This window comes from Procambarus clarkii, chromosome 89, assembly GCF_040958095.1.
Source record: "Procambarus clarkii isolate CNS0578487 chromosome 89, FALCON_Pclarkii_2.0, whole genome shotgun sequence".
In the NCBI taxonomy this organism is placed as follows: domain Eukaryota; kingdom Metazoa; phylum Arthropoda; class Malacostraca; order Decapoda; family Cambaridae; genus Procambarus; species Procambarus clarkii.
The window spans coordinates 19524975-19551425 of record NC_091238.1 but is presented as its reverse complement, the minus strand read 5'-3'; the positions used below and the strand labels follow the sequence as shown (position 1 = coordinate 19551425).

At 39.0% G+C, this 26451-nt stretch overlaps 2 protein-coding genes and 1 non-coding gene across 3 annotated transcripts; 1 reads left to right on the top strand and 2 right to left on the bottom strand.

Annotated features, from left to right (window-relative positions):
* Nucleotides 1-245: 245 nt before the first annotated feature.
* Nucleotides 246-25094, bottom strand: LOC138359184 (tubulin-specific chaperone E-like). Its single transcript, XM_069318170.1, has 15 exons — nucleotides 24954-25094; nucleotides 24107-24198; nucleotides 22375-23127; nucleotides 20589-20754; nucleotides 19348-19526; nucleotides 17554-17662; nucleotides 15871-15950; nucleotides 13211-13396; nucleotides 11242-11392; nucleotides 10226-10356; nucleotides 8217-8346; nucleotides 7329-7448; nucleotides 4403-4574; nucleotides 3127-3353; nucleotides 246-2183 (listed from the first exon to the last, which is right to left on the bottom strand). The coding sequence occupies exons 5-15, from the start codon at nucleotides 19524-19526 to the stop codon at nucleotides 2088-2090; spliced, it is 1581 nt and encodes a 526-aa protein (XP_069174271.1). The 5' UTR covers nucleotides 20589-20754; nucleotides 22375-23127; nucleotides 24107-24198; nucleotides 24954-25094; the 3' UTR covers nucleotides 246-2087.
* LOC123773498 (5S ribosomal RNA) lies at nucleotides 14942-15060 on the bottom strand. Its single transcript, XR_006774837.1, has one exon. It is a non-coding gene; the product is annotated as a 5S ribosomal RNA (ribosomal RNA).
* Nucleotides 24265-25561, top strand: LOC138359228 (spore coat protein SP65-like). The gene is made up of 2 exons (XM_069318221.1): nucleotides 24265-24273; nucleotides 24935-25561. Exons 1-2 carry the CDS (start codon nucleotides 24265-24267, stop codon nucleotides 25559-25561), a joined length of 636 nt encoding a protein of 211 aa, XP_069174322.1.
* Nucleotides 25562-26451: the final 890 nt, after the last annotated feature.

The window sequence follows — 26451 nt, the reverse complement described above, 5'->3', positions numbered from 1 at the left end:
TGGTCTAACAAAAGTCGTGAACAATTTCTTTAGTATTTCGATATCAATGTACAATATCTACATAAACAATACAATAAAAGATGATTTTGATGTACAATATCTACTGTGTACAGTAGATATTGAAGGAATATTTGAAAAGCAACACAGTACTGGCTTGCAAGAATGCCGCACATTGAACAGAATCAATTAAAACATTGACATTTTATTTTCAATGCTATTTGTTATGGAGAAAGAATAAAATTACAATAGTTTGAGTCTTTATTTTCCTAAATCTTTACCCTATGATTATCACAATTGTGAACACCTGTCAGTGTGGGAGCAGGTAACAAAACATTTTGGTAATGGGGATGCTGCTGCACTGCTGGGATTAATGAGCCTTAACAAACAATATGATGCAGACAATGAGTCACAATAATGTGGCTGAAGATATAAAGATTAAACCGACTTATAAAGGTCCAGGATGGCCCGAAACGTCGTCGTCTCCTCATCGAACAATATGATAGTTGTTAAATGAACAAGTCCAGAGGAAATAGCAATCCTATATGTGAATACAATATTATTATTTAAAGCTTTAAGCATTATTTGTCAACACACACCACTAAAATATTTTAGATACTTCATTAAAGGTCTAGTTTCCCCATCACTGAGGATGGGAAACCCGTTAGGCTTATCAAGGCCCCCCCCCCCACCCCTAGGACACACATTTACCTTTCCCAGGATGCAACCCACAACAGTTTGTCTAATTCCTAATACAGTTCCTACTTGTTGCTAGGTGAAAAAACACTGCCCAAGTGTTTTTGTCCTGCCACAGAAACTGAACCTAGGACCTCTCTGCTGTGATATGTACGTTTCCTGAAAACATTCCTTTAGTGTAACTACCGAGTGCTATACACCAGTATTTTTATGCCCGTTATCCGCTCTATGACCTTCATTCTTAGACTGTTTCACACACCTTTGTAATACATAAGCAATTTAGTCACTCAGGTAATTATTTGTTTCTCAATCAATTTTATTACTGTACTGTATAAAGTAAAATGTTTACTTCAGTTATTTATTACATTATTCAGGGATATACATTTGTCTCACACTATTTTATTTATCCAATACATAGTAAGTCATAATGTGTAAACATGATTCATGCAACCCCTGACCTTCCAGAAATCTTGCTCGTTCACATTACAGAGGCACACTGCACTTACACCTTACTACAACACTACCCCGTCCTCCCTCATGTTGAGTCTTGGGATAGTACTCGGCAAGTAAGCCACTTGTACAGTGCTGCTGCTGTTGCAATGTCTCTCTCTCTCATGCTGCATGACTAACTTTTAATAATTTGGCTAAGGGTACATGTAGCAGCATTATCTACTTGACTTCTATTTAATAGAAACACTAAACATTTTGTTCCCTGTGAAATTTGTATAATAATGAGTATGGTACTTCTTCCATATGTAACTATGTCATGGGCTCCTTGTTTATTCACCCAATACAGTACTGTATTAGTTAAAAAAAAAAAAAATTATTACTGTAGTATAATATAAATGTACATGAATTAAGAATATGATGTCCTGAAAACAAAGAATATATATTTTAAGATCTCTCTCTCTTTTAGGTAACAACAAAAAATTAAAAAGGGAGGGGGGGGGACCAAAATAGGGACCTTACCAACACTAGCTGATCATTCTATTGTCTCACACCCTTAGTGTTATGTAATACAGACATGCATTTCAAATTAATTTCAAAATATTTTGTTATTACCCAATAATTAACATGTGTTATCCTGGATATTGCCAAGTGTACAACACCTGGACTGTGCTTCGGTACACATTTGTGCAGTGCTTTAGTTAAGGCAGAGAGCAGGGACTATCACCACCCATGCAGTGTTTACCCTGCCCATATGGAATGATGGAATGTTAAGGGGTTGATCAGTCCGGCAACCAGGAGGCCTGGTCGACGACAGGGCCGCGGGGACGCTAAGCCCCGGAAGCACCTCAAGGTAACCTCAAGGTAAGGTAAGGGGGAAGAGCAAAGGGGTTGCACTGCACATGCAGCGTCGTCCCGACCTGAAATTAGTTGAGGCCGAGCAGCTACTACCACCTTACAAGCAGTGTGTCTCCTGCCTGAATGGAGTAGTATGCCATTTCTTGCATGTCATTGTCCATCACAACTTCAAAAACCTTACCTCCCTGAAATTATAAAGAAATTGTAAATAATATTTAAGAAAAGTTGTAAGATAAAAATGTGATTTTAATGTCATTATGTTTACACTGCATAATGCTAGCTTGATATTACAGTACAGTATATAATAAGTGTAACACTGTATAATGATAGTGATATTATATAATGCCAGTTTGACATTACAGTATGCAATGGTAGAATTTAAACATTTTGTTACATCAACGTTAAATTTCAGTACTGTATTTAAATTGCCAGCATTTGCAAGCATGTCAAGTTGTGTATGGGAGACTATCTGTTTATAAAGTAGATTTCCCATGCTTGCGAGAGCCTGTCGACTCATCCTCAACACACACACTGACACTTACCGGAGGATTTGGTTCTGGTTGAGGTGTGTGTAATAGCACAAAAAGATTTTATAACTAATTACAATAAAAAAGTATTAAGTTATATATAAATAAATTATACCTACCAGTAAATGCTTTTCACAATACAAAAGATCTTGTAACTAAGTAACATAGCAGCTATATATATTCTGATATAGGTGCCGTATGAACCAACTTAAATATGAGCAGACCTCTGAAAATGTCTGTTCAGCATCTACACTAATTCAGACTGAATGTGATTAATGATCATCATGCTTGATGGTAAAGAGTTTTGTAACTTTTGTTATCAAGTAACGTACAGTTACGCCATTCTGTTAAAAGATTTTAATTGTGTAACTCATCTTACAACAGGGGGTAACCCAGCTTCACAGTGCCTCACCTTACAATAGGGGGTAACCCAGCTTCACAGTGACTCACCTTACAACAGGGGGTAACCCAGCTTCACAGTGCCTTACCTTACAACAGGGGGTAACCCAGCTTCACAGTGACACCTTACAACAGGGGGGTAATTCAGCTTCACAGTGCCTCACCTTACAACAGGGGGTAACCCAGCTTCACAGTGACTCACCTTACAACAGGAGTAACTCAGCCTCATTGGGAGTGCTGGATTGATTTTGAGTTGCCTCTTAAGCATCATTTTTACTTTGGCCACTTTGATTGAAGGCAAAAATGTCTTCACATACTCTTCCCTCTCAGGATGATCAGGTGTAATTATCTTCAACTCAATCTTGAGATTTTTTAGCTTTTGACGCTTCTGGGTATTGTAGCTGGTTTCATCCATAGGCGGACCAAGATCTGTCATAACATGAGCACGTTTACAATGCGTTTACTAATCATATTGGTTTTCCTTGATGACCATAATGACCTTATAGTTTCCCATAGTAGAAGACAAGAAATCTTTAGGGTTATCAAGGTCCAGCTAAGCCAACTACTGACCTTTCCCATGATACAGCCCACAACAGTTGCTTAACTCTCAGGTATCTATTTACTGCTAGATGAACAGAGGCATCAGATGAAAGGTTAGATTGCCCAATGTAACCTTTCTATCTTGCAAATGTTTGTCCCACAGCAGGAATCAAACTTGGGACCTTTTAGCTGTGACCTGATTGAGCTTACCATTGCACTACAGGACCGTAATATTACAGTACTGTACATTAATTACACATCCACAGAAAGACGAGAAATCAAAAAGTGCCAATACTGAATCTAGCCTGGCTATTTCTTAATGGAAGTACAAACAATGTAAGGCAGGTATTTAAAGAGAACTATTTAATCAAAATATTGTTAAAATACAAAGAATATAAATTTTGATTACTGTTTCTGTTAGTCCACATATTTATTTATTGCTTAAAAAAAACAAGCATTCCACTTCATTCGACTGAAATCATTTGCATATTCAGTACACTAATTGTAAAATCTCTGTTGCACTGGTTCTGCTTTTCAGCCTTCAGTAAACTAGTATACAGGTTACTGAGTCTATTATGAATCTTATATGAAGCTGTGAATGGAGTCTGCATCCACCACTTCATTTTAAAGTGTTGTTCACTTGTTCAATACTATAAGACTGAAAATAATCTAATGCCTCAGTGGCTCATTTGGAGACTTAGCTTCCATCTGAGTACCAGATAGAAACCTGTTTGCCCAGTCAATTCCCCATGGGAATATTTTATGCTGTAACACTACACCTATTAGCAATCTTGCCAGCACAGTACTGTATATACACCATCCATAAAACAGTATTCAAATTGCAAGAGAAAAAATTGAGGCATTAAAATACTGCAGGTTACATTCTATTTTGATAAAACAGATTTGCTCTTTTGAATCTTCAAATGTTATATACTTACCTTTAACAAGCTGTGCATATCCAGGATGTTTATGGGTGAAGTCTTCACTGAGGGCATCAGTGGCACCATCTTCATTCCCCCCACTACTGTAGTACTCGTTGCCAAAGGACTTTAGGTAGAACAGCTCACAGTCTCTCTTCTCCTTTGGAGTTAGTCTAGTTCGATTTAGCACCTATAATGGTAAATCTGAACATTGCATCATTCAAAATATTTTTACTTTTCCATGTAATCTAGTCACTTGAAAATTGTACATATTGTTTTGTTGGTACTGAAACTCTAAAATCAAAATCATGTAACTACAGTACACACATTAGACAGTGAAAGACAAAATAATTTTACTTTCTCAAGAAACTTAAAAATAAGTCTGTGAAGTTATTTTCAACACAGAATAATACAGTATTAAGTAATTATCCTCATTCAAGAAACATTTCTCCATTTTTTAGTGTGTAAACATTTGTATACACACAAGAATATATAAAAGGCAATGCATGAAACACTTTGATGCTCTGGTGTTGGGGAGGTAGTTGTAACAATGATACACGATACCGTCGCTTATTGTAGTGACAATACTGGTGAAAGGTGGTGATGCTGGCTGTTGGTTGAGGAGAGAGTGGCAGAGGTGTGGTAGCAAGTTCGGCTATATGCACAAGTTGTAGCACAAGGAATGATGGTGGTACAACAGACTGGCATCTTTTTCTTAACCAGCTAGTAGGGCATTGGCTATTAAATGAACAAATCCACAAGGGCTGTGATGAGGGTTCGAACCTATGTCTGAGAGGATCCCACATGCGCCTTAATCAATTGTGCTATGACATGTAAGGCACGCCTGGGATCCTCTCAGATGTAGGTTCGAACCCTCATCATGGCCCTTGTGGATTTATTCATTTGATGCATCATGCAATTGTGATTTGTGTGTGTCATTGGTTATTCTTCACTCTCCAGACTAGGCAGACAGGATGGACTTGTGCTTCCACTTAATGAGTGGCACTGCTTAATTTTATGAGTTGGAGCATTCATGTAAATAATTTTTATGCTACTGATTTTTACTTGGCTGCTTTGCCTTTGCCTGCTCCATTGGGTGGGTGCTGCAAAAGGCTGTACTAACGGATCCGTCTAATTACACAAAGCTACCCAAACTTACTCAAAGCTACACAAAGTTTCCTAGCATTATGTTAGTAATGAATAAATATGATATATTTATTCATTATAATGTTGGTGCTGAATGTAGAACATGAAAAACATATTTTTACTCTGAAAAGTATCATTATACTGTATATCAAAATTAGATGAAATAAGAAGCTGGTGACGCCAAAGCAAGTCGACGGTCCAAGCGACAATGTTTGCTGGCATATGAGCCTCCTGTACCTACCTAACCTAACCAACCTATACAAGCATAACCTAACTAAACCTAACCTATCCAAACGTAACTTAATATAACCTCTAGGCAACAATGTCTTGAATAATTTGTTCATCTTGGATAAGTCGCTCCACAACATTATCGCTTGCATTGTCGACTTCCTATGGCCTCTCGTGCCACGTAGTTTCGTTTAATTTCACTATAAATTTATATTATTTCAGAGTAAAAATATGCTTTTTCATGTTCTGCATTCAACACCAACAATATGGTGAGTAAATACTGTACTTATATCATATTTTTGTATTATTTACGTAATGCTAGGAAGCTTTGGGTAGCTTTAAGTAAATTTGGGTAGCTTTGGGTAATTAGACGGACCGGTACTAACCTATTATTTTGTTGTGAAGATTACACTGAGTTGGTGATTCAGTAGGTGCCAGTTCTTGATCAAATGGTAAGATTGATGATATTCTGGAGTGATATAAGAATTTGGCCCAAGACTGAACCTTTGTTGAATTGTCTGAATATCTATTGCAAATTATCAGTGTACCTAGTCATAAAAGCATTTATGTCTACGTTTGGTAACATACTGCATGTGTAAAGGAAGAAATGTACATGTTTATCACTCAAAATGTTCAGTAATATGCTCATTGTTTGTGATGTGTGTGTATGTATATGTATATATTATATTATATAATATACATACACAGTATATATTGAACACATTGTACTGACTGGGGTGAGAATAACTTGAGCTATCTCATTCCTTTGTGTGTATTTATACCTCAATAAACTTATTTTAATTTCAATTCTTGATCCCCTTGCATTTTCTATACACTTTGCTCTTCTGATTTTTTTTTTTTTTGCTTTCTCTCTATCTTCCTTAGACATGTCTTGGCTAATGTACACTACATAATTTGTCTCCTCATCTCTCGGATTCCCTTTCTTCTGCCAGTCTGCATATTTTGTTGTAGCACTGTTCTGAATGAATACCTTTACTGGTCAGTGCCAACCACGCTGGGTAATAGTGGGGGTGGGTAATGGTTCTGACTGATTACCTTCACTGGTCAGTGCCAACCATGTGGGTAATAGTGGGGATGGGTAATGGTTCTGACTGATTACCTTCACTGGTCAGTGCCAACCACGCTGGGTAATAGTGGGGGTGGGTAATGGTTCTGACTGATTACCTTCACTGGTCAGTGCCAACCACGCTGGGTAATAGTGGGGGTGGGTAATGGTTCTGACTGATTACCTTCACTGGTCAGTGCCAACCACGCTGGGTAATAGTGGGGGTGGGTAATGGTTCTGACTGATTACCTTCACTGGTCAGTGCCAACCATGCTGGGTAATAGTGGGGGTGGATAATAGTGGGGGTGGATAATAGTGGGGGTGGATAATAGTTGGGGTGGATATTACATATTTATGGTTAACATGATAGGGCTCCAACTTGTGGTGTCCTGACTTCCTTTTGTATTTTAGTTATTTTACTCTTACAGTGATAAGACAGAGAATCAGAGTTAAGAAATATTAAAACGTAACAATTGCATCTTCCCTACAAGTCAGTTTTATTACCTTGAGATTTGCAATCCGAGCAAAAGTAAACTCATGGAAATAAGGATAAGCATTTCCATCATAGCTAATGACTAACTCCTCCAAGCTGGCCAACTTATTAAGTTCTCCTGTAGCTTCCCACTGAAATAAAATTACAACAAATTAATAACCATCTCTTTTCTTTCAAATATACAGTAATACAGCATTTATGAACCAATCGTTAGTTCAATGGACACAACCATTTGATCTGTCAGTTCAAAAGACAAATTATTATGTTTCATTTCTCAAGTCTGTTTAAGTCTCAATATATTATATTATGTTACTTTTGGATTTAGGCTTAGGGTCTGATACCAAATCTCGCTTAGTTTAGCAGGGAAATACACTATGCAGGCTGTATGCAGTTTTAATAATAATCAATAATGGTTTGTTATAATATTTATTATTTTTAATGCATTGCTTTAATGTAATTCATATTATAAACAAAGATCTTTGTGTACCACTCAGTAACATGAGAGAAAACCTAAAAATTCAAATTTGTGATTAAGTGAACAAGAACTCTGACTATACCACTGAGCCTTAGATGAAGGAAACTTCTGAATAGATGTTTCATGCTCATTCACAAAGGGCATGATGAACTGAGCTCTAGACAGAAACAAGGTGGCATCGATCTCAAAGCTATGAGGGAAGGTACTACACACCCCCACATACAGGAATTATGAAGTAACGTAATAAAGTATCACATCAAGTGTGATAGCAAAACAAACTATCAATGGAAAGGAGATATCTGTATACCCTTCTACTTCTACAATGGTGGTGCTTCTATGGATAGCTAAATCTGAATACATATTATAAAGCAATTTAAAAGATTTTTGTTAGGAGAAATCGTGAATAATACTGTACATAACTTACTGTTTCTAATGGGTTGTTAACAATCATCAAGTGCTTGAGGGATGGGAAGAGGGTGGTCTTTCCTGTTGTGGATGTGGAGGGGAACTTAATCATTCTCAGTTGACAGCCGTTAGCATTCAAGCTTCGAAGCCTATATTAAAAACATACAAAATATATAAAGTATAAGAATAAATACAAAAGCTATACATGTTAATATTTACAAAGGATAATCTTCATTCTACCCATTATCACTATAGTAAACTATTTACACTACAGACACCTGCCAATTTTATGTGAAAATGTGTTATCGATACAACAGATACTTTTTTATCAAGTGCTGTATAATATCTTATGGGAAAAATAGGATGTTCCAGGACCAAGAATTGCATTACAAAAATTTAAATAATGAGTGTTCTGTAATATACTTATACAGTACATGATTTGCCAACACTAAAATCTGTATCATAGGTCATGTTATTTTTTAACTCATCTCCACTGAGATGATTCTATCAAACACACAAATGAATTCTAAAAACTTAAACCAAGGACTTTTTTTTCAAAATATACTGTAATAGCCATATTATTACTTGGGAGAGAATAGGACAAGAGAATATGGGAAGAAATTAAAAATGCAAATGAGTCAGATAATAATGAAAGTGTTTGTTTGAAGTGCAAGTGATCAACAAGATGAATGCACCGAAATGCACAGTTTCAAGAGAAAATATTTGAGAACTTTAAAATATTACCTAGAGATTAAAACACACTAGATACAATTAGCTGGAAGCAGGAAACACAAAGCTAGATCTCACTCCCTGTAGACAATAGTTAGTAAACAAGATAAAACAAGTTTTCTCTTTCTATTTCTAGCAACTCCTAAACTTTCATGTCTTAAACTTACTACCCTGATCATTTCATTTACCTACAGCATCAACAAGTTTTTAGAACATACTCACTCAGAACCTACAGAGATTACATGCACACAGCTAATGGCAGTCTCACATGTGTGTCACATCCAAAATCCAACACTAGCCAACATTAGTGCTAAGTGTAATGAACAAAAACACACAACAAATTTTGATGTCTAAATAATGTGCTCAAAAGTTAGTATATAATAAAAATTAGCAGTACAGGCAGCCCTCAGTTTGCATGGGAGTCTTATTTTTTAACCTTGAAAACTGCATAGATTAATGTTAAAGGAACAGTACAAGACAAATAAGGTTAGGTTTCATTAACCTACAAAAATAAATTTTTCCCACTTTCTCAATAAAGCAGAACATTATTATTTAACATTCTCTCCACTTTCCCGCCAAATGCAATATAACTTCCATTTGTACACAGTAACAACAATCACACTGGAAAATTGGCTTAAACTACAGCATAGACAACTAAAGCCGACTTTCACCCAGGCCCACCCTCCACACACACACACTATTGATCACACGGAATTGAAAGACGAGATACAAGGAGAGGTTAAAGGCATTAAATGTGCCAAAGATAGAAGATAGAAGAAAAAGAGGTGATATGATCACTACAAAGATGACAAAGAGTACTGGGAAGACAGGACATCAACTGGGAAGACAGGACATCATGAGCATAGCTCTCATCCTACAACTACACTTAGGTAATTACACATGATATTAGTCACACACACCTGCAATACTGGTCACATACACGCACTATACTGATCACGCGCATGCATACGATACGGATTACATACACACACAATGATATTGATCACCATATATAATATAGTGACAGGAATGCACACAGTTGACAATATAGAATTTGTTAAACCTACAACTTCAAGAACAAGAAGCCATAACTTCAAGTTAAGGAAACAACTGTGCTGAAAAATAACTGAAAATTCTCTTTTGCAAACAGTTGTAGACAGTTTGAACAATTCGGCTGATTTGGTGGAGGATGCCAAAACTATTAGTGCTGTAGATTCAAAGTGTTGTACAACAAAGAGTATAGGGAAGAGAAACCATAAGCATAGCTATCATCATGCAATTACACTTATTAACACAGACCTTGGAATTGTACCCAAATGATTGACCTCTTCCCAGGAGGCAATAGGATTGACTCCAATGTCTAGTTCTTCTAATGTATCAAAAAGGCCAGCAGGAATTTGTCCCAGTGCTTTCAAGTTATTGAAAGCTACCTGTGAAAAGAAAACCATGCTAATTTATAGTGATAAAATATTATATACAGTGTAACCTCCAAAATGCAGCTCCTTTTGCAACAAAAAATTTATTTTAATATCTAAACAATGGACCACCCGTACTTTTGGAGAGTCATTCAAAATTCTAATTTAAATTTAGATCTGTTAACATTTATGGTGAAAGTTAGAATGTAAACAAGCAATTTTCAGATTGTTTCTAGAAATCTGGGGCCAGATTCACGAAAGCACTTATGCAAGCACTTACGAACATGTACATCTTTCCTCAATCTTTGACGGCTTTGGTTACATTTATTAAACAGTTTACAAGCATGAAAACTTCCCAATCAACTGTTGTTATTGATATAAACAGCCTCCTGGTGCTTCGGAGCTCATTAACTGTTTAATAATTGTAAACAAAGCCGCCAAAGATTGAGGAAAGATGTACAGATTCGTAAGGGCTTGCGTAAGTGCTTTCGTGAATCTTTCCCCTGGTTTCTTACAGTACTCTACTTTTCAAAGTTGAATACTGTACTAATATACTCATTCGACAAATTTACAAGATTATGGTACAAGACAAATATCAAGTTCTAATTTTGAGGATAATGTATTCATTTGACGAAAGCTTATGGGTAACACTTTTGAAAGTCAAAAAGAAAATTTCAGGTCAACCCCCAAATATTCCTGAAACTGATAATGAGGCATTAATGCAACATGTGTACATGTATAGATCAATTAAGTTTAAACACAAAATGAATAGCTGTCTTTGATTATATGGCCTTAGTGATTAACATATATATTGATACGTTCCTCTAAAATAAGAGGAACAGGGACAACATACGGATACATATACAGATTTTTCTAAGCTATGCAGAACATAACTCTTACCTGTAACCTGCTGAGCTTTGGGAACATTGAGGAGCAAGTGAGAAAATCTTGCCAGGTGTACACCATCATATTGTTGAGAACCAGATGGGTAATGTGACCAACACTTTCCTGGAGATCATTTGGGCACTTGGGAACATCTAGTAAATTCCCACTGAAATGTGATATATGTATTCCATTATTAAACAGATATGTGCATCAAGGTTTCCCTATAGCACTAATATATCTTAACAAAATGTAATATGATACTAGAGTGCATTTTGAAACACCACAATTGGCCTAACAGGTTTCCTCTCCTCTACAAACACCTCAACTGGCCTAACAGGTTTCCTCTCCTCTACAAACACCTCAACTGGCCTAACAGGTTTCCTCTCCTCTACAAACACCTCAACTGGCCTAACAGGTTTCCTCTCCTCTACAAACACCTCAACTGGCCTAACAGGTTTCCTCTCCTCTACAAACACCTCAACTGGCCTAACAGGTTTCCTCTCCTCTACAAACACCTCAACTGGCCTAACAGGTTTCCTCTCCTCTACAAACACCTCAACTGGCCTAACAGGTTTCCTCTCCTCTACAAACACCTCAACTGGCCTAACAGGTTTCCTCTCCTCTACAAACACCTCAACTGGCCTAACAGGTTTCCTCTCCTCTACAAACACCTCAACTGGCCTAACAGGTTGCCTCTCCTCTACAAACACCTCAACTGGCCTAACAGGTTTCCTCTCCTCTACAAACACCTCAACTGGCCTAACAGGTTTCCTCTCCTCTACAAACACCACAATTGGCCTAACAGGTTTCCTCTCCTCTACAAACACCTCAACTGGCCTAACAGGTTTCCTCTCCTCTACAAACACCTCAACTGGCCTAACAGGTTTCCTCTCCTCTACAAACACCTCAACTGGCCTAACAGGTTTCCTCTCCTCTACAAACACCTCAACTGGCCTAACAGGTTTCCTCTCCTCCACAAACATTGCTGTGCATATTCACTTACATATTCACTTATGTCATCAAACAGCTGCTGCTCACCAGCAGTTATCATTCACTCACTTGCTCACGCCATTAAGGTATACTACTTGAGCAGTGTGCACTTAAAAAAGTACACATTCTTTAGTCTACACATATACATATAAACCTTGCTAAAGAAAAACCTGGAGTCCTTAAGACATGCGTACTTGATTAAATTTTGTACGAGGTGCTTGTAAATGCTAAATCGTAGTCAATTATTTCTTTATTATGTAAATTTGTACCGACATATTAGCCCTTGATTGGGCTACATCATACTAAAGTTCAATGCACAGGTGTGAAAGGAAACATGTATGTAAACCTTCACTACAGAATATATTATGCAAATCTTGAAAGACAAATCAACCGAGATAATTCTTGATTCTATCAACTCAAGATTATTTTCTGTACATTTAGAGTAGAGTGCTACTGTACTCCTTAAAATTGAGAGAGGGTACTATACTGTAGACGATTCAGCAAGGAATGACTTTCCAGGTTCTCCACCATTCTCTTCCTGGTTACTCTCTCTAGTACCTTACAAGGAATGCATTTTAGTGACCCTTGTTCATAGTATAGTGCTTCCTCTCTGACCCATATTTTTTTTAATATTGGGACTTAATTTACCTTTTATAGATTTCTGGAAATTCTCTAATCTACTGATTTATGTATTTAAAAACCAAGTTAGCGGATAACAATACCTCATCAGCCTCATTCAGCAGTCACTGTGATATATATTCTGGCCCTACTGCTCTTATTGTACCTACATTACATATGTAACTTTGACTTCATCTACAGTGATTACTATACTGTGTAATGCTCCTTCTCATCATCTGTCTCAGCTCTGGTCCTTGACTCCATATTTTATGGTAGGGGTTTCCTTTCTTTGACTGACCTGAGCCACATAGTCTACTACTTATAATAACCATTCACTTTTAATACCAATAATTTTAAATGACACACAAAATTTGACCTTATATTCAAGAGGCGAAGGCAAGGCAGTTGGCGTGTGATGCACCCAACACTGCTCCAGGACGAGAGGAGAGAGTTAGAAATATCCAAATGCTGAAGTTTGGGCAAAATGATTTGTAGGTCACACTCATCAGTTCCCCATACCATCGACCCGGTCAGTATGACTGTATCCAACTCTTCTAATCTTCTGCAAAATAATAATAATAAATTAGTTCACAAAATAATATATATACTGGCAATGTTTCTGTGTAATTGCCTTCCCTAGTGTATTTGTCTGATGCTTTGCCAACAATCTCAAACTTGAACTAGAGGTTCAAGTTCAACCAGTCTGGAAAAATAGTATAAATAAAACCTCTCTCTAATTACAATATATAAGAACAAAAACTTATCACTAAACAAATAGAACAAATGAGATTTCAAATCTATATAAAAATAACTTTTCTGTGCAGAGACATTTGGTTACTTCCTAATGCAAGACTGTTGTATCAGGCACAATTTATCAAGTTAGACAAGCTAGCATTCAAGCACCAGCACCATAGTCATTTATTCAAACATCTCTGCAGGGTCATAATAGTTGCTAGGAAGGCACTGGTTCAATCAAATCCAGAATGATTGTTTCAGGTCCATCCATGAGGGTACAAGCTCAACCAAATCTACACACGTTACTCTTGCCAAGAGAGGCCTTACAACTGCTTGTTTGCCTGGCTGCTCAAACTAGAAAATCACTACCAGGTTGTAGCACTGATACTACCTAGTGTTCTCAAACTTACACCATGTTACATTCATGCCAATGCAACACAAAATCTGCTTATACGATAGAATGGAAGGATGAGTAGATGTGAAAGGCAACCAAGGACCTCTTCACAAAAAGATGATTTCCAAATAAATTTCAAACCTTATTTCTAAGCTATAACATTCAGTTGCTCCCTATTTTGAGCCTTAGAAAGAGCCCCCCACAGAACCAGGAAAAAACAAATAAGGAAAAGATACTGGTTGCTGCTTCTACCATACTATCCCCCTTATTTCACCTTTGTACACCCTACTACAGTAGTTAAATGATTCTCAGGCATCTTACAAACATGTCAATAACACTCGAGTGTATTACACCTCATCCACGCCACAACTCCATATTTCATTCCCCTCACATGTTTCACTCATACCATACATACATATACCTTTTGCTATATCAATCCCACATGATTTCACTAGTTGCTTTCCTCCAAAAAGTCACTTCCTTTTGTTATTAAGCATTCTATATCTTTCCATACCTAAGTTTCTCTTCCATATGTCAGGGCTGGAAGTTGTATACTGTCTCAGCACTTTCATAACTGCTATAAAAACATGCCTTCCTTACATTGTGCTATTTACCTCTATCACTTTACTCCCACTCATTATCTTCTCTCCGAATCTTCCATACTCCATTTTTATGTAACACTGCCTCAAAGCATTTAAAATTAAGTTATCTTGAGATCTTGAGGTTATCTTGAGATGATTTCGGGGCTTTTTCTAGTGTCCCTGCGGCCCGGTCCTCGACCAGGCCTCCACCCCCAGGAAGCAGCCCGTGACAGCTGACTAACTCCCAGGTACCTATTTACTGCTAGGTAACAGGGGCATTTAGGGTGAAAGAAACTTTGCCCATTTGTTTCTGCCTCGTGCGGGAATCGAACCCGCGCCACAGAATTACGAGTCCTGCGCGCTATCCACCAGGCTACGAGGCCCCATTAAACATTATTGCCAACAGCATTTGGTGTTCCCAGGCGGTCACCCATCCAAGTACTAACCAAACCCAACGTTGCTTAACTTCGCTGATCGGACGAGAAGCGGTGTTCTCAACGTGGTATGGCCGTTGGCATAAGTACCTCTTACAACACCATACAATGTTTTGCCCGAAATGCTGTGCGTATTAGTGGCTTTAGGTGGCTTTAGCTAGTATGTACTAGCTCTATCTAGAAATCCAACATTATGTTTGTAACTCATTTTGAACGTATGTACTTTTACCTAAATAAACATTTATTTATTGCAGACGAGAAGTCACAATAACGTGACTGAAATATGTTGACCAAACTACACACTAGAAAGTGAAGGGACAACGATGTTTTGGTCGGTCCTGGACCATTATCAAGTTGATTGTGAATCATTCTCACAATCAACTTGAGAATGGTCCAGGACGGACCGAAAAGTTGTCGTCCCTTCACCTTCTAGTGTGTGGTTTGATCAACATTTATTTATTATTTATTTATTTATATACCATTTCCTACATTTTTATCCTTTGGAAATTATTTTATGCTTTTTCAATATAATTTATACCATATATATATTCTATTACTTCTTCATTTATAATAATAGTACAATTTTGCTTAATACACACTGTGTTAGACAACATATAGTATACTTTGCACACAGTACACAAGGCATCCACTTCAAAATCTTCATTCTTTATTGCAAACATCTGCACCACATTAACTCATTCACAAGTTGCATTTTAAATACAAAATTTGAAAGTTTAACAATGTAACAAGATTTATCATCATCTCCGAATCACATCCAGTTTATAAATTTCATAAATTTCACGGCAACACCCCACTGCTGCCATGGAGCTAAAGCAAGTCGAGACATTAATTGTAAACACAACATAAATGAAAACCAAGTTACAATTCTTACCCCTGTTTCTCTGCAACTTGATCCATCCCCACAACCTCAACAAATCTTGCTTTGATTGTTCTCTGCAGCTGCTCAGTTACCTGAAAGAACAAGATTAATCACTTGATTATCTGCAGTTGTTAAGAAGAAATTATGCCACATATATGCAAAAGCAAGATAAACACTAATCAAACATATGTGCTGAGCAAGTGAACAGCTCCTTTCTGAGCATGGTATCCTGCCCCTCACAAAGATGTTATCAATAAGATGAATCGCCATGCCTGAACACATTAACCATGAGATTCACTGACACACCCCAACACATTACCCATAAGATGCACTGCCACACCCCAACATATTATCTGTAAGATGCATTGCTGCACCCCAACACATTACCCATGAGGTATGTGACTTCAATTCAGGCAAGATAACATCGAGCATCAGCACCACACAGTCACAAGTGTCCACATACTGTAGGGTTACTAGGGACGGTACCTGGCATTGCCTGGGTCCATCTGTCTCCCATTTGTCCCATCTTGCTATCTATCTATCTTTCCACTCATCCATCCATCCATCACTAAATAACTTATCTAGCTTTCTATCCATCTATAAATCTATTTATCCATCTCTTTATGCACCTATTCATTCATCTATCTACTGTCTCTCTCGTAAAAATATAATTGTCTAATGTCTGTGTGATCGCCGATAAGAGGAGCTTAGCAGTGTGAAGTAGAATAGTTACCCTGTAAACTGAGAGAGTGTGGCTTGAGTAACCTTTGAAGCAGTTGGATGGTCGTTTGTTTCATGCGAATACATGTACGAGCAAATTATGGACAGCAAGAAAATCATTGATTATCCCGAGATCAGTGAATAATGGTGTATATTACTCTTAAAAACATTTTTCATTTTAATAGTTTGTTTTCAACATATTTAGCTGTGCAGCTGGCAGGCAGTGCCAAAAATCGTCATGGGCGTTTGAATGTGGCCCTGGTACGCTGTTCCCCTTTAAATTCTGGTGACCTTGACCAGCCTATGTTCATCCCAGACCATTATCTCTGTCAATTTGGGTGAAGCTAGGCCCAAGTGTCTGGCCTCCAACTTCAAACAGACAGACAGACATTCTGTCTTATAGTATAGATATAAGGTTCATGGTACTGTAATTACTCGCGGCAAGAGTCCATCCTGTACTGGATCAAACAGAGATTCAGCAGTTTGTTCACTCTCATGACCTCTAATGGAAACTGCTCAACCTATCATCTCACGTCAACATTAATTCAACTTAAATACATAATGGACATTGTTTTCCGAGTAAAAACAAGTGGGTTGCGAAAAAAATTCTCATGGAACACATTCATAACTTGGGGACTTCAGACAGTAGGCGCCTGACTGGAGTCTGCCGTGGGCGCCTGACAGCTGGGTGGACAGCACTTCTGATTCGTAGTCCTGAGGTTCCGGGTTCGATCCCTGGTGGAGGCGGAGACAAATGAGAAAAATGTTTTTCACCTTGATGCTCCTGTTCACCTTGCAGTAAATAGGTACCTAGGAGTTAGACAGCTGCTACGGGCTGCTTCCTGGGGGTGTGTAGCAAAAAGGAGGCCTGGTCGAGGACCGGGCCGCGGGGACGCTAAGCCCCAAAATCATCTCAAGATAACCTCCCTGTACACTAAGATAATACCACATATACTGTAACACTAGCCTACTTGCCTGCAATTCAACAGCAGTGTCGCCTTGATATCTTCCCCGTACTGCTGCCTCCAAAGATATCCCAGTGCTCACTTTTGTAGGACGTACAAAAGACCCAGAAGTAGGAAACCTGGAGAGAAATTAAATTTAAAAAACAAAAAAGCACTGTTCACTGTAGGTACAATCACTGTAGGATTAGGTAGCTAGTCCTCTGCACTTTTTTTTTTTTTTTTTACATTAGACATCATATTTATTATCTCATTTTCCACTTCCACCTCAAATAGTAGAAAAAATAGTAAATAATTTAATAAAAGAAAAATGCAACTATTTATTTAACTATTAAATATTTAAATATCACTTATCCATTTGTTATATGATTCATGCCATACAATAAAGTAGCAACAAAAACAAGCACCAATACTCCTCATGAATTGTCATATATAGTACAAACTAGTACTGTACTGTACAGTCATTCCCCTCTCTACAAACTGCATTAACCCAGCCTTATTAACACTGGTTGTTCCCTCAAAAATCCGCCGACACACACACGCATTGAAGAAAATGAACTGGAAAGCAAGTGCAATGAGGAGAGGTTAGAGGTGTTAAATATACCAAAGCTAGACGATAGAAGAAAAAAGGCGATATGATCACTACGTACAGGCATACCTCAGAATAAGAGTTTAATCCGTTCCTGGAGACGCCTCGCCTTCCGAAAACTCGCATTCCGAAGTTAATTTCCCCATAAGAAATAAAGGGAAATGAATTAATCCGTTCCTGACTACCCCAAAAACCCCACATCAAACTAAATTTTTATACCTAATTTACCTAATTCATCTAAATAAACCTACAAAACTGTGTTCCAGTTATTACTTACCTTACTGTCGAGTGCTGTAGGCGTATGGAAGATGGTGAGGAGGGGGGAGGAGGAGAGGAGTTACTGTTTGGAAGGGGAGTCCCCTTCCATAATCACATCACATAACCCCATGCCTTGTAACACTATGGATACCACTTCTCTTTCTAAATTTTTCAAACCAGCCCCTGCTTGCCTTAAACTCTTTCTTATCTGCATCACTCGTTGCAGGGGTATTCTTTAGAAGGTCTTCGTGCAACACCCTGGCTTTCTCACAAATAATGGCCTCCGAAACACTATCACCCCTCAACTCCTTGTCGTGTATCCAAATTAATAACAACTTTTCCACTTCTTCAAGTATTTGTGCCGTTAATGTTCTTACTCCTTTTGCCACTTTAGCACCCATAATCTTATTTTTCTTCTTAAGTATAGTGCATATTGTTGATGTGGCTTTGTTGTACTGCCTACAAAGTTCAACAACACGTGTACCGTTCTCATGCTTCCGAATGATCTCTTGTTTCTCCTCTATTGTCATCCTCACAGGAGCTTTCTGGCCTTTATCCTTACCACTGGCTTTCTTGGGACCCATGGTGAGATATATAATAACAAATTGTATAGACAAATCACCAAAAATCCAACAAAACACTGAAAATCCGCGAGAAGAATTGATGTGGGGGTAGTCACTGAGCGCCAGACAATAATAAACTGAGGGGCGGAGGGGCGACGAACGCGCTAGGTCGGCTGTACGCGTATCAACAAACTCGCGTCCAAACTCGCCTCCCGAAGTAACCCTCGCCTTCTGAGACAAATTTTTGGAGTAAATACACCTCGCCTTCCGAAAATCTCGCATACAGGGACAATCGCATTCCGAGGTACCACTGTACGTACAAAATAGCAACAAGAATCTATAAAATAGACAAAAAAAGAATTTTTAAAACTGCAACTTCAAGATTGAACTATCTTACCTTGTCTCAAAGTATTTGACCCCATTATGAGATCCATTATGCCTGCCCCGGGCAGCATCATCCCAGTCTATACCATACCACTGTCCTTGTGTGGTAGGAATTTCACCAATCCATTTTACTGTTCCTCGAGCTCCCTCACATTCTATCCGGCTACCAATCATGACTGCCGAGTTGGCCATCTGTGGAGAGTATTGCCTTACTATCTAATAATATTGAGGTGTATTGACTTTAATAAGGATATAAAATATAGTAAAACAAAATATTATATAATAATATAGAGGAAATTAGCAGAAATTTACTTGCTTTACATTCTATAACTTTGTTGGTAAATATTGAGGGTTAACTCTTGAAGTGTGGCTATCATCATACTTTGATCCTAGGGTAAAGCAGTTGTCATATGATAACGTAATCATATGAATTATATATCGATTTTAGTTATCTCCCAGTTTTTATAAAAACTGTGCAAACAGGGTTATAATACTGCTATCATTCTGAATTGCTAATATCTATGAGATTATCTTGTACAGTACTAAAATTCATGTGATTATCATCAAATCACAATTTAGTGCAGAGTAAATCACAATAACATGGCTGAAAATTAAACACCCAACCCACACATTTGAAAAGAGAGAGAACATTTGGATCTGTCCTAGACCATTATCAAGTTGTGTAAAGAGTGTGTGACAAAAAGTTTATATAAGGCTACAAGATGAGGTGAAAGGTGTGGAGGTAAGAATGAAAAATGCCGGAGAACAGAGGGGCCAACAATGCAGTATCTGAACATGGCAAGGTCATACTGTGAAGCATTTGGGGAAGAATTTCGAGTGCATACTCTAATTGTTAACACTTTCAGCTCGCTGCTACGGATATTGCGTCCATAATTAACTCTACGGATGTCCGGCGGAAACGCATTTTACATCCAAAATTAAAATATTTGTTAAAATTCCATTTATTGTTTGATTATTATGGGAATAGTTTTAAAATGCATGCCATAAGATTGTGAATAATTTGATACCAAAATACAGTAAACAACATGGCACGGAAATTGAGATTAGAACACTGGAAAGAGAATACACAATTTACTGTGGGTGCACTCTCCCGGGAAATACCAGGCCCACCTTGGGGTGGGCTGGGACGTGTACGCCGGGCCACGCAGTGTTAACGATGGCTGTAAATTGGGAAGAGTGGAATAATACATACTCTAGATTCATTATGGCAAACATTATACACATTATTCATACCTTATTCAGCAAGCCCAAACCTAACTGGACCTTGAGCAGTTGAAAGATCAACAATAGTCCCTCTCTGTGTCACAAGAATCAGTCCTTCTTTCACCAGCTGAGTTCCAATCTTGCGAACTGCTGGCATTAAATCTCGCCAAGCCTTCGGTGAGAGAGCGCGTGCAACCTGTAAATTATCAAAGCAAAAATTCCTTTATTCCTCATGTTTTAAGATGGTAAATGTAATTACTGGACAGCATAATACAGTACATGTTTTGGATCCCATACTCTGTTATCTGAACAACATTTAGATAAGTATGCCATCACTGATCCATATAGTGAGCAGAAGCTTCACACACTTTACTGAATATACATACAATGTATATACGATACATCTATACAAACAGTGAACTTCACAGACATGGAAAAATCCTAATAAAGTTCCGATCTATAAAAATTTAAACGGAGAAGTTTGCTGAAATTACAGACCTGTATTATTGATAAGTATGGTATTAAAATCAATAGAAAACAATGAAAACAAATTTGGTAGAATACAAGAAAGAAACGACAGAATAATGGACATTATGGTTTTCATTCAGGAAGGTCTTCCAAAACCAATGTTCTGTACTTTTACAATATAGCCACAGAGATCTTGCAATAGAGGGTGGGGAAAACTGCAGCTACCTGGACCTAAAAAAGGACTGACAGTCCCACACAAGAGGCTGCTCTGGAAGCTAGAACACAAAGGAGTACAGACAGACTTGACTTGTGTGAAATTTTTTATAGAGGACAAACAAATGAGAGCAGTGATCACTAGTAGTGTGCCACTAGGTTAGTTCTTGCACCATTAATGTTAATTGTCTCTATAAGTGATCTATTAGAGAAGCTATAGAGTTATATAAATGTGTTTGCAGATAATGCCAAGTTACTAGGACAGATGACTAGTAAAGAACAGATGACTGACAAGTTCTACAAAATTATTTTCTCAAAATAAGTGAATGGGGGCAATATTGCCACATGGAATTCAATGTAAATAAATGCCATATAATGCAATGTGGAACAGGAGTAATCAGGCTACACACATCCTATAAATTCTGTGAAGAGATGCTAAGGAACTATGACAAAGAAACTGTGAAGAGATACTCAGGAACTAAGACAGAGAGAGATTTAGGGATTTACTATCCATGTTCTAGATAGTAAACTACCACCAGAGGATCACATCAAAGGTGTTGCAAGAGAAGCCTGTGCCATGTTAGCAAATTTCAGAATTTAAATACAGTACCTGTATATGGATGGAGAAATACTAGACACACTGTTCACAACAGTCATGAGACTAAAATTAGAATATGCAGTAGTTGTGTGTTGTCCATATCTCAAGAAGCACATCAATAAACTAAAAAAGTGCAACTGCATCCTACTACAGTACTGTATATAGTTTCTTGAACTAAAAAATTGATACGAGGAAAGAAAGAGGCATTAAATATTCCATAACCGGAAGATATAACGAAGAGGTGACATGAACACCACATACCAAATAGTGACAAGAATTGGCACAGTTGACAAGGAGGAATTTTTTAAACCTGCAGCTTTAAAAGCAAAGGTGCCAAAGAAACAAAGTTTTGCACAGAGTTTTAGAAGGTTAGAACAGTTGAAGTGAGTTGGTGGTGAATGTGAAATTCATCAACAATTTCAAAGCATCATGTGACTGATTATAGGGGAGTTGGAACACTACAAGTACAGTATAGCTCTAATCCTGTAACCACACTTAGGTAATTACACACACACATATAATGTGTAACTAACTCACCTCAGAGGGGCAAACTGTCTTCTTGAGGCCTCTGGCTCTAACAAGCTCAAGAATTTGTCCACGAATCAGTGCATCAAATCTTTCTGACAGTCGCTTATGTCTCTCTGTGAGCGACTCTTGATCTCTCTTTACTGCATAAGGGTTGGGTACTGTGGGTAATGGTACAGACACAGTAGGAGTGTGAGCAGGATTATTTGAATTGCAAGATGTGCTGAAAGAAGAATTTGTGTTATCTGAGGTAGTAGATGAGAAAGAAGAATTAGTGTTATCTGAAGTAGTAGATGAGAAGGCAGGACAAGTACTCCTGTTACTCAAGATATTGCTCCTGTAGGAATGAAGAGTATTATCAGTAGAACTGTTTGTGTAGATGATATTGCTGTCACCTGAGATAAGTGAACTTCCAACTGGAATGATATTGGAAACACCTATTGAATTAGGTCTGGAATTACTGCTGGGAACTGCAGTGTGATCTGTGATGGAAACAGATGTTTGGACAAAAGGTGGAGGTGAAGCCAGTACAATATTACATGCAGAAGTGTGTGATGTAGGTTGAGTGTAAGTAATGGTTCCTCCAAGCAGGCACTGGTCACTTCCTACAGATCCATGTTCTGCCTGCACAGCCACTGCAACTGCAGTGGGAACTGTTAGTGCCCCAACTGCTGACACACCAGAGGATGCACCTATCAGAGATCTTGCTGCTGATGCTGGTGTCAAGAGCTGAACTGTTGCCAACTGCTGTGCCTGAACCAGGTACTGTGGAAAAATAAATAATTTTGAGTAAATACTAACTTAAAGTGAGCAAAAAATTGTATAGCTAAATGCACCTAATAACACTCTACATCTCCATACTTCACGGTGCTAATTATTCTCATGGACCTCCCACAGTTCAAACCAACCTCACCCACAACACCTAAACTACCTGCTTTAATTAAAGAAAATATACCAACTCATATTTAACACTTTCACTGCAGCACCTTTATTTTGATTTCAATACTGTATTCCCATCTTGGGTTACAATGCACCTACAAAATAAATAGTAATATTACCAATAATTTATTAAATTTTTAGTAAGTTTTTAAATTTAATTTTTTTTTCCTATACAGTACATATATACAGTATATACTGTATACAAGAGTTCTTTGTTGTTCTTTAAACGAGAAAATCATTTAACAACCATGTACCCATTCATTTTGGGTGAACAGAGGCTACAGTTAAGGATTGATGCCCAGTCAATGCTTCCCGGCCAGGATATGAACCCAAGCCAAATCGCTCGAGGTGCGGGACAAGTGTGTTACCACTGCGCCACAGGGATTGCATGAACTGGAATTTAACTAAATTCCAGATCATGTTCCTAAGACATAAATAAATCTTCTCTCTAGGAACTGTATACAGTACATACCCTCTTAACATTGATAGCAGCAGCCTGGGCCCTCCCAACCCAGGCACCGGCAGCCTGGCCCTCCCAACCCAGGCACCAGCAGCCTGGGCCCTCCCAACTTTGGCATTAGCTGACCAGCTCTACCAGCCTGGACAGGAGCAGCCCCAAGCCCTACCAGCCTGGATAACAGCCATCTGGGTCTTTCTTACCCAGTCAAGAGCAATTCAAGCTTCTCTACCAGATCCACAACAATTCTATCTTCCTTACCTATTCAGAAATAATTAATATTTCCACACTAGGTATGGAATAACTCATACTTCCTTACCCATTCAGGAACAATTTGAACTTCCTTACCCGGTCAGGAACAAGGGATATTGGTGATGCAATTCTTTTCACTGTCTCCTCACCAACACATCTCTCCTGTTTCCTCTTCATTTAGGTGTCTTCTGCAAAATAATATAATTGCATTTTATACAAACCTACACAATTTAATATTAAGATTTACAGGAGCAATGACAAGAGTACAAAAACTATTTTATTTATCCTCGCTCACATCAAGCGTCCAGTGAACAGTGTTACAGAACCGAACTGTCATGTCATGTTTAAGCTGCTTGTTTTCCTGTAGCCAGGCCCAGCTTACTTGTAAATACTATATACATGAGTATATAGTATTTACAATATATATAGTATATAGTATATACATAGAGTATAGTACAGGTATTTGTGTGTCATCACGTGCACATTTGTAGGTGTTTAAATTGTTATAAATACAGTAGGATACTTCAATATTGAGGTTGGGGGTGAACGAGTTTTTTTTAAGTTCTAGGGAAATTTACAATAAACTCCAGATATCCTAGATTTGGTTGAATCAAGTTTCCTGACCAATCAGAGAATCTATAGAAAATTGTCCAATCAGAGCACAGCAGCTAAATGATTTTGCAAATTTGGAGTGAGCCACCTACCACGGAGCAAGTTACTTTAGTGGGAGAGCTAAAGTGGCACATGACACGAGTCCCAGATGACACAGGAGCCCCCAGATAATACATGACACAAGAACCCCTGGTAATACGTGACACAGGAGCCCCATGTCATATTTGACACAGGAGCCCCATGTCATACGTGACACAGGAGTCATATGTGATACATAACACAAGAGCCACATGTGATATGTGACACATGTAGAGTGGCCAGAGCCACCTACCTGGACCACAGAAGGCAGACACCGAGGCTGTGGCTCGTCACTGTTTACATTCGTCAGCTCTGACTCTCGCCCAGCCGCATTCCTCAGCCAACTCTGCTCCAGCGACCACTGTGACAGCCAACACTGCTCCAGCGACCACTGTGACAGCCAACACTGCTCCAGCGACCACTGTGACAGCCAGCACTGCTCCAGCGACCACTGTGACAGCCAACACTGCTCCAGCGACCACTGTGACAGCCCACACTGCTCCAGCGACCACTGTGACAGCCCACACTGCTCCAGCGACCACTGTGACAGCCCACACTGCTCCAGCGACCACTGTGACAGCCAACACTGCTCCAGCGACCACTGTGACAGCCCACACTGCTCCAGCGACCACTGTGAGAGCCCACACTGCTCCAGCGACCACTGTGACAGCCCACACTGCTCCAGCGACCACTGTGACAGCCCACACTGCTCCAGCGACCACTGTGACAGCCCACACTGCTCCAGCGACCACTGTGACAGCCCACACTGCTCCAGCGACCACTGTGACAGCCAACACTGCTCCAGCGACCATATATCGGGTGGCCAGAACCGTGTTCGAACTAAAAAATCCCCGCGCCTGAATATCAGCCCAAGTCATGTTGCCAAACACGGCAGCCAACGCAGTAAACTTCCTAATGTCATGGGCACGAAAATAAACCGCAGGCTGGCTAGACTTAACCCTGCGGACAACCTGGGAGACCTGAGCCCTGGAACAGGGAATGAGGGGAAACCCGGATCAACCCAAAGCCCATCCCCAGCCACAGAAGCCGAAGCGCACAGGTAACGGCGAAGAGCCTCAACCAGACACAAGACTTGATGCAACCCCGGCCTGACCAACCAAGCATCAATTACCCAAGGACCCCTCCAGAAAGCAGCCGTCTCATTCTTCGCCAGAAAAACAACAACCATCCATTCCGTGAACAGAGGAATGAACCAAGACAGGCTGTCCACCAGGACGTTGGACACTCCCTGGATACGAACCGCACGGAGAACTAAACCCTGAGAATCCAGCAGACGAGTCACCTGAAGCGACTAGCCCCAAAGAGCCAAGGACCGAAGAGAACACCTGCGTTTCAAACAAGGAACAACCGGAGCGCAGTCCGAATAAAGCCGGATCGAAGAGCCCCGAGTGACCAGAACCCTCCGCAGTAAAAGCCAAACTGCCTCAAACTTCCACACTGTGCTGTGGACCCAATGGAGGGATGGAGCCCATCGCTCCTGCCCGGCCTGGTGAGCGCTGGTCACAAAGACCCAGCCGAGAGATGAGGCATCTATGAACATGTAACGATTCTATTGTTACGTGAAGTATGGTGACATCTCATCCAACCCCCACCAAGCTAACAGGCCCAGAACACAACCAAACTCCATTCCTAGCTCGACCAAACAAAAATCTCCTTAGCCCTACCTAAAACCCTCCACTTGCCCTGACACCAACTTTTGAGCCACAGCAAACAATTGAACTACATACAAA